At 42.9% G+C, this 18,271-nt stretch overlaps 1 protein-coding gene across 1 annotated transcript in view; it reads left to right on the top strand.

Moving 5' to 3' along the window:
- Positions 1-17,895, top strand: part of FSAF1 (40S small subunit processome assembly factor 1) — a 32,432-nt gene extending 14,537 nt beyond the window's left edge. The window contains exons 3-7 of the mRNA XM_005891166.3: positions 5,586-5,651; positions 15,109-15,204; positions 15,335-15,421; positions 16,005-16,057; positions 17,255-17,895. Of these exons, the coding sequence (XP_005891228.1) occupies positions 5,586-5,651; positions 15,109-15,204; positions 15,335-15,421; positions 16,005-16,057; positions 17,255-17,393 (441 nt within the window). The 3' untranslated portion in view covers positions 17,394-17,895. The remainder of the gene's footprint in view (positions 1-5,585; positions 5,652-15,108; positions 15,205-15,334; positions 15,422-16,004; positions 16,058-17,254) is intronic.
- The last annotated feature ends 376 nt before the right edge of the window (positions 17,896-18,271 follow it).

Raw genomic sequence — 18,271 nt, forward strand, 5'->3', positions numbered from 1 at the left:
CTTTTAAATTTAATTAGGTCCCATTTGTTTATTTTTGCTTTTATTTCCATTACTCTGGGAGGTGGGTCATTGAGGATCTTGCTGTGATTTATGTCAGAGAGTGTTTGCCTGTGTTTTCCTCTAGGAGTTTTATAGTTTCAGGTCTTAGATTTAGATCTTTAATCCATTTTGAGTTTATTTCTGTGTATGGTGTTAGAAAGTGTTCTAGTTTCATTCTTTTGCAGGTGGTTGACCAATCTTTTAATGCTCAGGGCTGTGTTCCTGCTTTGCTGGAGATTTGCATGGAATGTCTTGCTCTGAAACTTGTTGGCTCTTTGGTGGAGCTTGGTTTCAGTGTAGGTATGGAGGCTTTTGGGTGAGCTCTGGTCTATTAATGTTCCCTGGAATCAGCAGTTCTCTGGTGCTCTCAAGTTTTGGAGATAAGCTCCTGCCTCTGGCTTTCAGTCTTATTCTTACAGTAGCGTCAAGATGTCTCCATTCATATGGCACAGATGATAAAACATCTAGGTTAATGGTGAAACAATTCACAGTGAGGGACACCCAGAGAGGTTCACAGAGTTACATGAAGAAGAGAAGAGGGAGGAGGGAGATAGAGGTGACCAGGAGGAGAAGAGGGGGAGTCAAAAGGGGAGAGAGCAATCAAGCCAGTAATCACACCCTTAAGTGAAAATGAATACTGAACATTAGATTCTTAAATTTAGGTACAAAATTGATAAAAAATACCAAAAGCAAAGATTAAAAATCTGGAGTAGAGGTTAGACTCTCAAAAATACAATATTAAAAATACAAAACAAGATCAATCACAAAAATTATAAAAATATATATATGAAATTTGCTTTAAAAATAGGGTCTTTTTTTGCAAGGTAATAGTAGGTTATACTAATGAAAATTAAAGTTGTAATAAAGGACTTAAATTAAAAAAAATTAAAAAGTGATAATAGTAAAAGTATACCTATGAGTTTCTCTGGAGCTGTTGTGGGCAGTGTGGGGTCAGTTCCATTTCAGATAGTTCCTTGTTCCAGCTTGTACTTGTTCTTAAGGTCTGTAGGCCCCCTCCAATGCATGCTGCTGCTGCTGCTGCTATGTCAGTCGTGCCTGACTCTGTGTGACCCCATAGACGGCAGCCCACCAGGCTCCCCCGTCCCTGGGATTCTCCAGGCAAGAACACTGGAGTGGGTTGCCATTTCCTTCTCCAATGCATGAAAGTGAAAAGTGAAAGTGAAGTCGCTCAGTCGTGTCTGACTCTTAGCGGCCCCATGGACTGCAGCCTACCAGGCTCCTCCGTCCATGGGATTTCCCAGGCAAGAGTACTGGAGTGGGTGCCATTGCCTTCTCCCCTCCAATGCATAGTCAGTGTTAATTAACTACAGGGTTTTCATTTGTTGCGCCTGTCACTTCCAGAGCGGTTCCCTCTTTGTTTCTTTTGGCTTCCTCTGGAAGTCTCTTCAGTATCTAATTTCCACCCTGACACAAGGGGGTGAAGGTGGTCACTTATTTAGGCTCAATTGTTCAGTTGTGTTGTGGGGAGGGAGGAACACAGCAAACAAATATCACTGGCGTGTGTGGGGAGTGCTCGCAGTGTGTGGACCACAGTGGGTCTGCCGCAGCTCCAGGTTGCTCAGCAGGGGCACTGTCCAAAGCGGGCCCTGTGTTTCATGTACTTCCCAGGTCTGAGCTGCTCAGGTTCAGGTTCTCGGGTACTCCACAGGAGCACACACTCGGTTGGGTGTGTGTTTTGTGCCCTTCCCAGGTCCGAGCAGCTCAGGCAACTGGGTGCGTGGCGAGCGCACTGCCCCAGGTGGGCCGTGCATCTTAATCACCTTCCCGGTCCCACCCACTGGTTTCCAGGGTGTGCTGTGAGATCACGGTCTCAGGTGTGCTGTGTGTCTCCTCTGGGGAGCAGATCTCAGGCTGCGACCCTCCTGGCAGATGTCAACCATCCAGGATCCCAGGAAGACGTGGTTAGCAACTAGGAGCCTGCTCACAGTTTGGTGGAAGATTCTGGTCTCTGGGGCTGAGAATGGAGCAGCCCCTTGCCTTCCGGCTCTGGCTGTCACCCGCCTGCATCTCTGCCTCTGGCAGCGGGGAGGGGCCGGGTCGAAGCCAGCCAGCTCTCCTTTGGTATTTGCTCAATCCTTTGTTGTGTGAGTTGTGTCCTTTGTCAGGCTGCAAGTTATAGCCTTTTGCAGGGAAGTTATCTCACGTTAGCTCCCTCAGATTGTCCTCAGGCCATTCAAGCCCAGTCCTTACCCTAAGCACCAATTACGCAGCCCGCACCTCCCTGTCCAGCCCCCGCCGCTGGTGGTGGATGTGAGCCTCTGGGCTACTTGCCCACTGGCAGTTGCTGGTGGTGGATGTGAGCCTCTGGGCTACTTGCCCACTGGCAGTTGCAGTTAGGCGCATATTCTGTGGGGTTTTTTTTCTCCCAGTTATGTTGCCCTCTGAGTTTCCAAAACTCCCCACAGACCCACCTGTGAGAGGATTTCCTACAGTTTGGAAATTTCTCCTCCTCCACAACTTCCTCCCCAGGGACAGGTCTCCATCCCTAATTCTTTTGTCTTTCTTTCTTTCTCTTATATTTTGTTCTACCTCCTTTCGAAGAGATGGGCTGCCTTTCTGGGTGCCTGGTGTCCTCTGCCAGCATTCAGAAGTTGTTTTGTGGAAGTTGCTCAGCATTCAGATGAACTTTTGATCAATTTGTTGGGGAGAAAGTGGTCTCCCTGTCCTATTCCTCCACCATCTTGGGACCGCCCCCCACCCCCCGAAATAATAATTTACACTCAAGAAGACGTGAAGAAAATTCTCAATATTCCCAGAAATGCTGGCATATTAAAGAGAGAGTGTTTATTTACCCAGCTCTTCTCTAATTGGACAAAGATTGGACAGTGTAACTAATAGATAAAAATCTCACCAGTGCAGGAGAAAATACTTTTGGTCAGCCCATCAGAAAGATCACTGAGCCTGGTAACCTGCTTGCCTTCCCCCCTCACCCCACGCATTCCTCCCAAACTGCTCCTCCTCTTTTTTCTTTTTTTTTTTTTAACATGGACCAGTTTTAAAGTTTTTATTGAATTTGTTACAATATTGCTTCTGTTTTATGTTTTGAGTTTTTGGAGGCCAGGGTAAGGGATCTTAGTTTCCTTAATTCCCTGAACAAGGATTATACTTGCAGCCCCTGCATTGAAAGGCAAAGTCTTAACAACTGCACTGCCAGGGAAGTCCCAGCTTCTTTTTATAGCTTGCTGTCTTCTTCATAACCTCACATACAAGTTCTCAGAATCTCCAAACGTTTCTCTCTCTTGTGTGTGGGACAGGGAAGCTTTATCAGTGAGCATAGGTGAGATGGTGGTTCTGTAACAAGTAGTCCCTTACACATCAGTGGTTTAAAGGCAGAAGTTAATTTTATTCTCACGTCATGCATTCATCTGGAGAAGGCAATGGCAACCCACTCCAGTACTCTTGCCTGGAAAATCCCATGGACGGAGGGGCCTGGTGGGCTGCAGTTCATGGGGTCACTAGGAGTCAGACACGACTGAGTGACTTCACTTTATTTTTTCACTTTCATGCATTGGAGAAGGAAATGGCAACCCACTCCAGTGTTCTTGCTTGGAGAATTCCAGGGACGGGGGAGCCTGGTGGGCTGCTGTCTGTGGGGTCGCACAGAGTTGGACACGACTGAAGTGACTCAGCAGCAGCAGTAGCAGCATGTGTTCATCAGGATTGTCAGGGCAGAACGCCGTGGTCCACACCATCCTAATCTAGGGACCCAGGGTGATAGGGGCTCCACCATTTGCTGAAGAAGGTAAGTCGATAAAGGCTCTTAAAGGTTCTCTGTGGAAGGGATATGGTTCCTTCTGCTCTCATGTCTTTGGCTAAAACAAGTCAAGTCAGCATGCCTAACTCCAGGTAGGGAGCAAAGTCTAGTTCTCCTGTGAGCCTAGAGGTAGAGGAGGACTGAGTGTTGCTTGCAGACAGTAGGGCCTCCTACCACAGTGAGGATAGGGGCAAAGAAAACAGGGGAGACCACTGATTAATGTGCTAAAGTGGTTTTAAAGCTAAAAATAGAAACAAAAGTTAAGGTAGTGGTGGGGTCATGCTGATAGACTCAGCATCATGAAATAATTAGCCAAGAATTTTTCCCAGATGTTTGTTTTTACTATGAAGAAGGATCTGTTACCGAACCAGGTCCATTTGCCCAACATGCAACAAGCCAGACACTGAGATCCTGCGATGTACGATTTATTCACCAGGCAGCCAAGTGAGGAGATGGGAGGACAAGTCTCAGTCTGCCTCTCAAAAGTGAGGGGGTTGGGGTCTTGATGGGATAAGCACGATGATCTTAGGCATGGCGAGAGGTTATTGGAGGAAGGGGGAAAGGTGAGGTAATCCGTGTTCTGTGCAGGTGTGTCTGGGTTACAGGCTACAGTGTGTTCAAAATTGAGGTGCTCAACTTGATCTGAGGGTTGAGTTTTCTGCACCTGACCCCGAAAGGCCCTTCCTTGGGCCCTGTGCAGGCCCAGTAGGGCCCAGTTTGGGGCTGGTGATCCCAGCTAGCCTCAGCCACCTCTCACAGGGCAGGAGCTGACACTACATGCCTGTGGAACAGCTGGGCTACGAGAAGCTGGGAAGGTGTGCAGTTAAAGAGGAAAAAGGGAGGAGTAACTAAAGTGAGCCTACTCCATTAAGGCAGGTGACCAGCAGAGGGGTTTTAACAAGCCGCTCCCCTGTCCATTGCTGTCCATACAAGACAGCTGTCTTCTGCACAGGCCCCGCCCTGTGGAGCCAGAGGCCAGAACTGCTTTTCAAGATGCTGCATGGCTAGGATGGCCTGGGGTTGAATAGTGACCGCTGTCCTTGGCCAGATTGACAAGAGAGTTTCCTTGAAGTCTCAAACGTCTGGTTAATTCCATGGATTGGTAACCATAACCAGGGGGTATATTGATGTAAAGAGTCACATATCTTGATGGCATTTGCAGTATCATTATATTCTATTGGGAATTATGCATCCCCATCTCCATCATTTCTAGATTTCTGATGTTCCTGAAAGAAATTTGTTCCTTTATGCCTTTTTTCCTTCCTTCCTTCCTTCCTCCCTTTCCTTCCCTTCCAACCCACCACCCCCCTTCCTCCCTTTCCCTCATGGCTTGTGGGATCTTATTTCCTCAACCAGAGATTGAACCCCCGGCCACAGCAATGAAAGCACCAAGTCCTGAGTCCTGAGAATTATTTAAACATGACTTTTTACCCTCTAGAATTCCTGCTCAGCAGTTATCCCTTTTTAAACCCCTCACTATGCAGAGCTTCCCACATACACTGCATGAGATACAGATATTGGTCTCTCCCTTACTCACGTCTCTTTTTTCTTAGTTTCTCATCAATCCTTTCTTAAACTTTGAAACCTTAAATTTATGTTCTCCATTTTTCTTCCATTCGCTGTTAATTAGGCTTTGTGCCACAAGCATATGTTATTGTTTGTTATCTAGGCATCTGGGCCAGATTCACAGCTTTTAAAAACATGACTACTCTCTTGGAGGATGGATACTGTAAAGAACAGATGACCTTAATAATTATTTTTTTCTTTTCAGACCAAAACTAAAGACCAAAACGATCTTGATAAAGATGTGGATATACAAGAATTTAACTTAGAAAAGGTAGGTGTTTTGAAATTATTTTTTAAGCTTTTAATACCAAAAATGCATGTGTTTCTATGTTGTCCAATGGTTAGGGAACGGTGACGTAGGGCACACTGCATTTACTGGGTTGAACATTGTGTAGTTGTTTAAAACATGCTGGTTTTATGATTATAGTGTCCATGATATAGTGGCAGGAAAAACAGGGATGTTTGTGTTCTGTGGTTGTAACTTGGTTTTAAAAATGTGTGAGAAGGGGGGCGGTCCTAAGATGGCAGAGGAATAGGACGGGGAGACCACTTTCTCCCCCACAAATTCATTGAAAGATCATTTGAACGCTGAGCAAATACTGCAAAACAACTTCTGAATGCTGGCGGAGGACGAAAGGCAGCCCATTGTCTTCAAAAGGAGGTAGGACAAAATATAAAAGATAAAAAGAGAGACAAAAGAGTTAGGGATGGAGACCTGTCCCAGGGAGGGAGTTGTAAGAGAAGATGTTTCCAAACACCAGTAAACCCTCTCACCTGCAGGTCTGTGGGGAGTTTTGGAATCTCAGAGGACAACATAACCAGGAGGAAAAAATAAATAAAACTCACAGGTTACGCGCCTAACTGCAATTCCCAGTGGAGAGGTAGCCCAGACGCTCCTGTCTGCCACCAGCAAGCGGGGGCTAACAGGGAGGCCCGGGCTGCATTGCTTAGGGTAAGGTCCGGGCCTGAATGCCCTGAGGGCAATCTGAGGGAGCTGATGTGAGACAGCAGCCCAAACTGTGGGATAGCCAGAGAGAGAAAGAGGAAAATAAAAAAGAGGAAAGAGAGAGAGAACTTTCCTGCGAAAAGCTGTAACCTAAGGCACTGCCAGACCCACTCACAGAACAAAGTACTGAATGAATACCAGAGGAGAGCTAGCTGGCTGCGGACTGGCCCATCCCCCGCAGGAGGCAGGAAGGCAGGCAGGCGACAGCCAGAGCCAGAAAGGGGCAAACTCAGCCCCAAGAGACGGCATCCTCTACCAAACTGCAAGCAGGCTCCCAGTTGCTAACCAAGTCTTCCTGGGATCCTAGATGGTTGACATCCACCAGGAGGGTCTCAGACAGAGATTAGCTCCCCAGAGGAGACACACAGCACACCTGAGACGGCACTCCTGAGTGGCTGGGACCAGGGAGGTGATAAGATGCACCCCCACCTGGGGAGAATGTGCTCGCCAAGCACCTTGTCGCCTGAGCTGCTAGGACCTTGGAAGGGCACAAAACGCAGGCCCAACCAAGTCTGTGCCCTTGCGGAGTACCTGAGAACATGAACCTGATCGGCTTATACCTGGGAAGTGCACACATCCCAGGGCCTGCCTTAGATGGTTCTCCAGCAGAACAACCTGGAGCCTGAGCAGTGTAGACCAGGAAAGCACACACGCCGTGAGCAGGGGCAAACCCAGTGTGGCCCAGACACTGCAAGCACTCCCCACATACGCCAGTGATATTTGTTTGCAGTGTTCCTCCCTCCCCGCAGCACAACTGAACAAGTGAGCCTAAATAAATGACCACCTTCGCCCCCTTGTGTCAAGGCGGAAGTTAGATACTGAAGAGACTTGCAAACAGAGGAAGCCAAAATAAACGAAGAAGAGGGAACCGCTTTGGAAGTGACAGGTGCAACAGATTAAAACCCTGTTAGCATTGGCTACAGGAGAAGGCGATGGCACCCCACTCCAGTAACTCTTGCCTGGAAAATCCCATGGACGGAGGAGCCTGGTAGGCTGCAGTCCATGGGGTTTCGAAGAGTCCGACACGACTGATCGACTTCACTTTCAGTTTTCACTTTCATGCATTGGAGAAGGAAATGGGAACCCACTCCAGTGTTCTTGCCTGGAGAATCCCAGGGATGGGGGAACCTTGTGGGCTGCCGTCTATGGGGTCCCACAGAGTTGGACACAACTGAAGCAACTTAGCAGCAGCAGCAGCAGCATTGGCTACATTGGAAGGGGCCTGTAGACCTTGAGAAGAAGTATATGCTGAAACAGAACTGACCCCACATTGCCCTCAACAGCTCCAGAGAAATTCCTATATATATTTTTCTATTATCACTTACAATTTTTTTTTAAATTTTAAGTTCTTTATTACTCCTTTAATTTTCATTTTTAAAACCTACTCTTACTTTGCAAAAAAAAGACCCTATTTTTAAAGCAAATTTCATATATTTTTTTATAACCTTCATGACTTTGTTTTGTTTATTTAATATATTTTTGAGAGTCTAACCTCTACTCTAGATTTTTAATCTTTGCTTTTTTGGTATTTGTTATCAATTCTGTACTTTAAAGAATCCAATCTTCAGTACCCGTTTTTACTTAGGAGTGTGATTAGTGGCTTGAGTGCTCTCTCCCCTTTTGACTCCTTTTTCTCCCCCAGGTCACCTCTATCTCCTCCCTCCCACTTCTCTTCTCTGCTTAACTCTTGTGAATCTCTTTGGGTGTCCCAGGCTGTGGAGAACACTTAGGGAACTGATCACAGGCTAGATTGGTCTCTCTCCTTTTGACTCCTCCTCTTCTCTTCCTGGTCACCTCTATCTCCCTCCTCCCTCTTCTCTTCTCCATGTAACTCTGTGAACCTCTCTGGGTGTCCCTCGCTGTGGAGAATCTTTTCACCATTAATCTAGATGTTTGATCATCAGTGCTGTATAGACGGAGAAGTCTTGAGGCTACTGTAAGAATAAGACTGAAAGCCAGAGGCAGGAGGCTTAAATACAAAACTTGAGAACATCAGAAAACTCCTGACTCCAGGGAACATTAATCGACAAGAGCTCATCCAAAAGCCTTGATACCTACACTGAAACCAAGCTCCACCCAAGAGCCAACAAGTTTCAGAACAAGACTTACCAAGCTAATTCTCCAACAACCCAGGAACATAAACCTGAGCACAGAAATACAGGTGGCCAAAAGTCACACCAAACCCATAGACATCTCAAAACTCACTACATCATTGCACTCCAGAGAGAAGAGATCCAGCTCCACCCACCAGAACACCAACACAAGCTTCCCTAACCAGGAAACCTTGACAAGCCACTCGTCCAACCCCACCCACAGGGAGGATCCTCCACAATAAAGAGGAGCCACAAACTTAAGCATACGGAAAGGCCACCCCAAACACAGCAACCTAAACAAGATGAAAAGGCAGAGAAATATTCAGCAGGTAAAGGAACATGATAAAAGCCCATCAAACCAAACAAAAGAGGAGGAAGAGATAGGGAGCCTACCTGAAAAAAAAATTCAGAATAATGATAGTAAAAATGATCCAAAATCTTGAAAACAAAATGGAGTTACAGATAAATAGTCTGGAGACAAGGATTGAGAAGATGCAAGAAACATTTAACAAGGACCTAGAAGAAATAAAAAAGAGTCAAATCAATAATGAATAATGCAATAACAGATCAAAAGCTCTCTGGAGGGAACCAACAGTAGAATAACTGAGGCAGAAGATAGGATAAGTGAGGTGGAAGATAGAATGGTGGAAATAAACAAAGAGAGGAAAAAAGAAAAAAGAATTAAATGAGGACAACCTCAGAGACCTCTGGACAATGTTAAATGCCCCAACATTTGAATCATAGGAGTTCCAGAAGAAGCCAAAAAGAAAGGCCATGAGAAAATACGTGAGGAGATAATAGTCAAAAACTTCCCTAAAATGGGAAAGGAAATAGCCACCCAAGTTCAAGAAACCCAGAGAGTTCCAAACAGGATAAACCCAAGGCAAAACACCCCAAGACACATATTAATCAAATTAACGAGGATCAAACACAACAAATATTAAAAGCAGCAAGGGAAAAACAACAAATAACTCACAAGGGGATCCCTATAAGGATAACAACAGCTGGTCATTCAACAGAAACTCCTCAAGCCAGGAGGGAATGGCAGGATGTACTTAAAATGATGAAAGAGAAAAACCTACAGCCCAGATTACTGTACCTAGCAAGGATCTCATTCACATATGAAGGAGAAATCAAAAGCTTTACAGACAAGCAAAAGCTGAGAGAATTCAGCACCACCAAATTAGCTCTTCAACAAATGCCAAAAGATCTTCTCTAGACAGGAAATACAGAAAAGGTTTATAAATTCAAACCCCAAACAACAAAGTAAATGGCAATGGGATCATATTTATCAATAATTACCTTAAATGTAAATGGGTTGAATGCCCCAACCAAAAGACAAAGACTGGCTGAATGGATACAAAAGCAAGACCCCTATATATGTTGTCTACAAGAGACCCACCTCGAAACAAGGGACATGTACAGACTAAAAGTGAAGGGCTGGAAAAAGATATTTCATGCAAATTTGGAGACCAAAAGAAAGCAGGAGTAGCAATACTCATATCAGATAAAATAGACTTTGAAATATAGGCCATGAAAAGAGACAAAGAAGGACATAATGATCAAAGGATCAATCCAAGAAGAAGATATAACAGTTATAAACATATATGCACCCAACATAGGAGCACAATAATATGTAAGGGAAATGCTAAGAAGTATGAAAGGGGAAATTAACAGTAACACAATAATAGTGGGAGACTTTAACACCCTCCAGTACTTTGACCACCTCATGCGAAGAGTTAACTCATTGGAAAAGACTCTGATGCTGAGAGGGATTGGGGGCAGGAGGAGAAGGGGACGACAGAGGATGAGATGGCTGGATGGCATCACTGACTCGATGGATGTGAGTCTGGGTGAACTTCAGGAGTTGGTGACGGACAGGGAGGCCTGGCGTCCTGCGATTCATGGGGTCGCAAAGAGTCAGACACAACTCAGCAACTGAACTGAACTGAACTGAACTGACTGACACCTATGGATAGATCAACTAAACAGAAAATTAGCAAGGAAATACAAACTTTAAATGATACAATAGAGTTAGACCTAACTGATATCTATAGGACTTTTCACCCAAAACAATGAATTTCACCTTCTCCATGATAGATCACATCCTGGGCCATAAATCTAGCCTTGGTAAATTCAAAAAAATTGAAATCATTCCAAGCATCTTTTCTGATCACAATGCAGTAAGATTAGATCTCAATTACAGGAGAAAAACTATTAAAAATTCCAACACATGGAGGCTGAACAACACGCTTCTGAATAACCAACAAATCACAGAAGAAATCAAAAAAGAAATCAAAATATGCATAGAAACGAATGAAAATGAAAACACAACAACCCAAAACCTGTGGGACACTGTAAAAGCAGTGCTAAGGGGAAGGTTCATAGCAATACAGGCATACCTCAAGAAACAAGAAAAAAGTAAAAAAAAAGTAACCTAACTCTACACCTAAAGCAACTAGAAAAGGAAGAAATGAAGAACCCCAGGGTTAGTAGAAGGAAAGAAATCTTAAAAATTAGGGCAGAAATAAATGCAAAAGAAACAACGGAGACCATAGCAAAAAGCAGCAAAGCCAAACGCTTGTTCTTTGAGAGGATAAATAAAATTGACAGACCATTAGCCAGACTCATCAAGAAACAAAGGGAGAAAAATCAAATCAATAACATTAGAAATGAAAATGGAGAGATCACAACAGACAACACAGAAATACAAAGGATCATAAGAGACTACTATCAGCAATTATATGCCAATAAAATGGACAACGTGGAAGAAATGGACAAATTCTTAGAAAAGTACAGCTTTCCAAAACTGAACCAGGAAGAAATAGAAAATCTTAACAGACCCATCACAAGCACAGAAATTGAAACTGTAATCAGAAATCTTCCAGCAAACAAAAGCCCAGGTCCAGATGGCTTCACAGCTGAATGCTACCAAAAATTTAGAGACAAGATAACACCTATCCTACTCAAACTCTTCCAGAAAATTGCAGAGGAAGGTAAACTTCCAAACTCATTCTATGAGGCCACCATCACCCTAATACCAAAACCTGACAAAGATGCCACAAAAAAAAAAGAAAACTACAGACCAGTATCACTGATGAACATAGATATAAAAATCCTTAATAAAATTCTAGCAAACAGAATCCAACAACATATTAAAAAGATCATACATCATGACCAAGTGGGCCTTATCCCAGGGATGCAAGGATTCTTCAGTATTCACAAATTAATCAATGTGATATACCACATTAACAAATTGAAAGATAAAAACCATATGATTATCTCAATAGATGGGAGAGAAAGCCTTTGACAAAATTCAACATCCATTTATGATAAAAACCCTCCAGAATGCAGGCATAGAAGGAACATACTTCAACATAATAAAAGCCATATTTGATAAATCCACAGCAAACATTATCCTCAATGGTGAAAAGTTGAAAGCATTTCCCCTAAAATCAGTAACAAGACAAGGGTGCCCACTCTCACTGCTGCTATTCAACATAGTTTTGGAAGTTTTAGCCACAGCAATCAGAGAAGAAAAAGAAAGAAAAGGAATCCAGATTGGAAAAGAAGAAGTAAAACTCTCACTGTTTGCAGATAATGTGATCCTCTACATAGAAAACCCTAAAGACTCCAGCAGAAAATTACTAGAGCTAATCAATTAATATAGTAAAGTTGCAAGATATAAAATTAACACACAGAAATCCCTTGCATTCCTATATTACTAACAATGAGAAAACAGAGAAATTAAGGAAACAATTTCATTCACCATTGCAAAGAGAAGAATCAAATACTTAGGAATAAATCTACCTAAAGAAACAGAAGACCTATATATAGAAAACTATAAAACACTGATGAAAGAAATCAAAGAGGACATAAATAGATGGAGAAATATACCATGTTTGTGGATCGGAAGAATCAATATAGTGAAAATGAGTATACTACCCATAGCAATCTATAGATTCAGTATAGTCCCTATCAAGCTACCCATGGTATTTCTCAGAGAGAACTAGAACAAATAATTTCACAATTTGTATGGAAATACAAAAAACCTCGAATAGCCAAAGCAATCTTGAGAAAGAAGAATGGAACTGGAAGAATCAACCTGCCTGACTTCAGGCTATACTACAAAGCCACAGTCATCAAGACAGTATGGTACTGGCACAAAGACAGAAACATAGATCAATGGAACAAAATAGAAAGCCCAGAGATAAATCCATGCACCTATGGACACCTTATCTTTGACAAAGGAGGAAAGAATATACGATTGAGAAAAGACAATCTCTTTAACAAGTGGGGCTGGGAAAACTGGTCAATGACTTGTAAAAGAATGAAACTAGAACACTTTCTAACACCATACACAGAAATAAACTCAAAATAGATTAAAGATCTAAACGTAAGACCAGAAGCTATAAAACTCCTAGAGGAAAACATAGGCAAAATGCTCTCTGATGTAAATCACAGCAGGATCCTCTATGATCCACCTCCCAGAGTATGGAAATAAAAAAAATAAACAAATGGGACCTAATTATACTTAAAAGGTTACACAATGAAGGAAACTATAAGCAAGGTGAAAAGACAGCCTTCAGAATGGGAGAAAATAATAGCAAATGAAGCAACTGACAATGAATTAATCTCAAAAATAAACAAGCAGCTCATGCAGCTCAATACCAGAAAAATAAATGACCCAATCAAAAAATGGGCCAAAGAACTAAACAGACATTTCGCCAAAGAAGACATACAGATAGCTAACAAACACATGAAAAGATGCTCAACATCACTCATGATCAGAGAAATGCAAATCAAAACCACAATGAGGTACCATCTCACGCCAGTCACAATGGCTGCTGTCAAAAAGTCTACGAACAATAAATGCTGGAGAGGATGTGGAGAAAACGGAAGCCTCTTACACTGTTGGTGCGAATGCAAACTAGTACAGCCACTATGGAGAACAGTGTGGAGATTCCTTAAAAAACTGGAAATAGAACTGCCATATGACCCAGCAATCCCACTGCTGGGCATACACACCAAGGAAACCAGAATCGAAAGAGACATGTGTACCCCAATGTTCATCACAGCACTGTTTACAATAGCCAGGACATGGAAGCAACCTAGATGTTCATCAGCAGATGAATGGATAAGAAAGCTGTGGTACCTATACACAATGGAATATTACTCAGCCATTAAAAAGAATACATTTGAATCACTTCTAATGAGGTGGATGAAACTGGAGCCTATTGTACAGAGTGAAGTAAGCCAGAAAGAGAAACACCAATACCGTATATTAACACATACATATGGAATTTAGATAGATGATAATGATGACCCTATATGCGAGACAGCAAAAGAGACACAGATATAAAGAACAGACTTTTGGACTCTGTGGGAGAAGACGAGGGTGGGATGATTTGAGAGAATAGCATTGAAACATGTATATTATCATATTTGAAACAGATCACCAGTCCAGGTTCAATGCATGAGACAGGGCTTGTGCACTGGGATGACCCTGAGGGATAGGATGGCGCGGGGGAGGGGGGAGGTTCAGAATTGGGAACACATGTACAACCATGGCTGATTCATGTGAATGTATGGCAAAAACCACTACAATATTGTAAAGTAATTGGCCTCCAATTAAAAAAAAAAATGTGTGAGAAAAAAGATAGGAAGTAGTTCAGCTGCCATGAGTGGATATTGGTGTCTTTTTCTGTTTTACAATATGTTTTTTATATATAATGTATTTTTTTTAAGTTGTTTTTTTTTTAATGTATTTATTTATTTGGCTGCACTGAATCTTAATTGTGTTGTGTGGGATCTTTGGTTGTAGTGCACAGGCTACAGCGTGCTCAGGCTCATAGCTCCTTGGCCTGTGGGATTTTAGTTCCCTGACTAGGGATCAGACCCATATCCCCTGCATTGCAAGGCAGATTTTTTAACCACTGCACCAGGGAAGTTCCAACAATGTTTTTAAAGAAAATGGACCTGTGTTTGAAGCTGCTGTGATAAAGGGTTTCTTGGTGTGAGTAGATATGTCTGGGGAGGTGCTTTGTTGCCTTTGTGGGTAACAGCTTGTTTTAGGGCACATCTAAAACACCACAAGGACTTCCCTGGTGGCTCAGACGGTAAAGCATCTGTCTAAAATGCGGGAGACCTGGGTTCGATCCCTGGGTCGGGAAGATTCCCTGGAGAAGGAAACAGCAACCCACTCTAGTACTCTTGCCTAGAAAATCCTATGGACGGAGGAGCTTGGTGCAGGCTACTGTCCATGGGGTCACAAAGAGTTGGGCACGACTGAGCGACTTCACTTCACTTCACTTCAAAGCACCACAGAGCTCTGTGGGTCATCCTCATTTTATCACTGATTTGTATGCAGAGAAATCTCAGCTTCAGCTGTGTGCGTTAAATGTGGGAGAATGGTGTGGGGAATTCATGAACCTTCATGAGAGCTCCCCAAAGCTGCTTACCTGCCACCATGACAGAACTCTTACGCGGTGTAGCCAGCCACTGCAGGTCACACATAATAGCACTGGGGGTGTAGCGCGTCGTGTCTGATGGGCAGTACCTCTCCGGCTGTGTTCCCTTTGTGGAGTCTTTGGAAGGCACTTGAGTCTGACTGTGCTTTGTGTCTGCAGGCTCGCTTGGAAGTGCACCGGTTTGGGATCACAGGCTATGGAAAAGGAAAGGAGAGAGTCCTGGAACAAGAACGTGCCATTATGCTGGGTGCTCGGGTGAGTGGCTGCCTCTGCCTTCCACCCCCATCCGGGTTACGGCAGAGGGGAACACCTGACCAAGGCAGGATGGGGGATGCTGGGAAGTGTTTGCAAGATAAAAAATGATAAGTGTACTTTCTCGTTTCAGCCTCCCAAAAATAGTTATGTGAATTACAAGGTTTTGCAGGAGCACATCAAAGAAAAGAAGGCAGCAAAGGAAGAAGAAAAGAGAATGGTAGGTGTCATAGCCTCTTTATTAAACTAGAATGGAAAGATGGTGTCAGTCTGCCGCAGCGCAATGCTGGACCCCTCTGCTTGGAAAGCAGTCTAGGCAACAACAAGCCTAGGGTTAAATAACTGTTCTGTCTACTTCTTTGAGTCAGCTGCATTTTGTGATACCAGCCACGTAATCTGACTCATTTACATGAAAGGTTTGCTTTGAAATGGCCGACTCCTGTTCAGGTACTATGAGCTACTTTGATCCTTTCGCTATATCAAGTTGTTTCTTTTGCCTTTTGTGTTGTATAGAACACACGGACTTATGACAAACCACAAGGGTATGTGGATGTTATGTTCCCTCCCTTTTGCTTAAAATGGAAGGTTTGACCTTTCTGCTGTTCATTTTCTCTGAATGGCCTTTCACAGTCCTGAAAGGGTTTTAGGATAAAACTTTGAGTCAGTTACGTTTAATGTGCCTACCTGAAAAAATATTAAAAATAAATGGTATCTCTGTGGCTTTTGGTGACAAGTCTCTTGCCTTTTTTTGAATCTCCATTATCCATTATGGATACATATTTTTTCTTTGATTCTGAAATCAGGCCAAGGACACAGATATTTTCAAGAAAAAGAAGAGGAAAGGGCAGGAAGACAGGTAAGTGATAATTAGGCACTGGGGTGGAATGATTTGGATAAACCTTTTGGTTAGTTCTGAAGGTGATACCTTGAATGGATGTGGTGTTTCTAGCCTGGTGCAGCGCTGCACTTTTATCCTAAATCAGGCCCTTGAGGGCGGAATACAGGATTTAGTGAATTGTCCAAGATGAGGTGACTCCCTCAGAATTGAATAAGGAACCTGTTTTCAAGCACCAGACATGTGCAGTGACTGATGGAAAAGCTGGGAAGACCTCTCTTCGCTCCTAAGAGAGGTACTGCTGGGTCAGCATGGCCGGCCGGGGTCTGTGCTGCCTGCCTGTCCACAGCCACACAAGGGAGAGCACTGGGGTTTGAGTAGTAGAACCTTGATTTTCTGCCATTCTGCTTATTTCCTAGCTTTCATTCAAGTACCTCTTTCTCTCTTCTGAAATTACTGTTTCAAAATCTACTTTTGTCTACAGCTGGAAGCTGATCAGTTGTTTCTGGCTGTGTGGTCTGTCTTCTGTGTGCTGGGCACATAGATGTGAGGGGTACAGCCATGAGCACATTGAGGGTCCCTGCCCTGGAGGAGCTTACATTTTAGGGCAGGAGACACATTAAAACCTATAAACAGATACATAGGGCTTGTCAAGTCTGGGCAGGCTTCGTGAAAGTGTTAGTCTCTCAGCTGTGTCGATTCTTTGCAGACCCCATGGACTGTAGTCCACCAGACTCTTCTGTCCATGGGATTCTCCAGGCAAGAATACTGGAATGGGTTGCCATGCCCTCTTCCAGGGGATCTTCCCAACCAGGGATCGAACCCAGTTGCAAGCAGATTCTTTACCATCTGAGCCACCAGGGAAGCTGGCAGTCTTTGTGAGGAGGTTGAAGTTTAGCACAGTATGAGGGAATGTCACTGAGGGTGGGCTGGTGTGTTGTTCTAAGGAAGCCACATCTGAGTCTTGAGAACTGAATAAAGAGGACAATCTGGAAAGACCCGGTAGCAGATTATTCAGGGTAGAAGAAACCAGTGGAAAGGCCCTGAGGCAGGAGGCAGTTCAGGGACCGCAAGAAGGAGGTGGTACTACATTGGGTCGGGGGCCGTGCTTGGGAAGAGCTGAGAGTTCACAGGAACAGACCCAAGTGGCCTGGTTGTGGTGCTGGAATCATTTGTTTAAAGCTTGATTACAGTAATTTTCTCTCACTTTAAATGTAGGAAATCAAAAAAGAAGAAGTCTGCTCCAAGTATTTTGTCAAGTGGACGGATTGGACAGGTTGGAAAATTCAAAAATGGGACATTGATTCTGAGCCAAGTTGATATCAAGAAAATAAATTCTTCCAGAGTGGCTAAATGACGTTATTTTATAAAATAGAGAAATGGGAAAGTGCCAAATGGACCGAAACTGGACCCTACAAGACTTCCAGATTATTCTTATTTATTTTGTATTTCACAGACTTTTTTATCTTAAGGAAAAGAAATAATTAATTTCTAGCTACTAAAGTATCTTTTTTTATGATAACCACATTGGGCCAACTGCAACATGAATCTGAAGTCGAATTATTGAGAAGAATGTTTAATATTCTCCAGCGAGGTTCACTCAAGTTTCACTTTCACTGGTGCCTTGTGCGTTTACTTGTAGATATTTCATAATTTTACAGATTTGTAGGTGCTAATAATTAGCTTAAAATTGGTTTATAATTTTCTAAAAATGTTTAATCATGAAAGAATTAAGAATGTGATAATTTGTCAGTTGTTTTGTGGGAAAAGCAGTTCACATTTTCAGCCTACCTAAGGTGTATAAAATCTACTTTATAAGAAGCTGTATAAATAAAACACAACTTTTTGATAAAAATGAACATGACTGTTAAAAAACACAACCAGTAAGTTAAATGTTATCTCCTTCAAAGTCATCACTTGGGGCAGCCATACACATATTTTTAAATAGTATTGCCCTTATTGAAAGTATTGGAACTTCCTAAAGCTTGTGACACTTAAAAAAAAAAGGTCTTCATTTTTGGCTGTTTTTCTTCTCCCCACTGTCCAAAAATTCAGATCTAAACCTAATAAATAATAAAGTTTTGGGGAAAACAGAGGGGTACTTTTCACCACTGGCTGACTCTCTTAAGTGACTCATAAGTTGACTTGGAAGGCATTTACATTGTTCAAAATATATTTTCAATTGAAGCAAAATTGGAAATGTTTTATTAAATTAAAACACTGGAAGTTTTTTTT

Source organism: Bos mutus, chromosome 28 (genome assembly GCF_027580195.1).
Source record: "Bos mutus isolate GX-2022 chromosome 28, NWIPB_WYAK_1.1, whole genome shotgun sequence".
NCBI lineage: Eukaryota > Metazoa > Chordata > Mammalia > Artiodactyla > Bovidae > Bos > Bos mutus.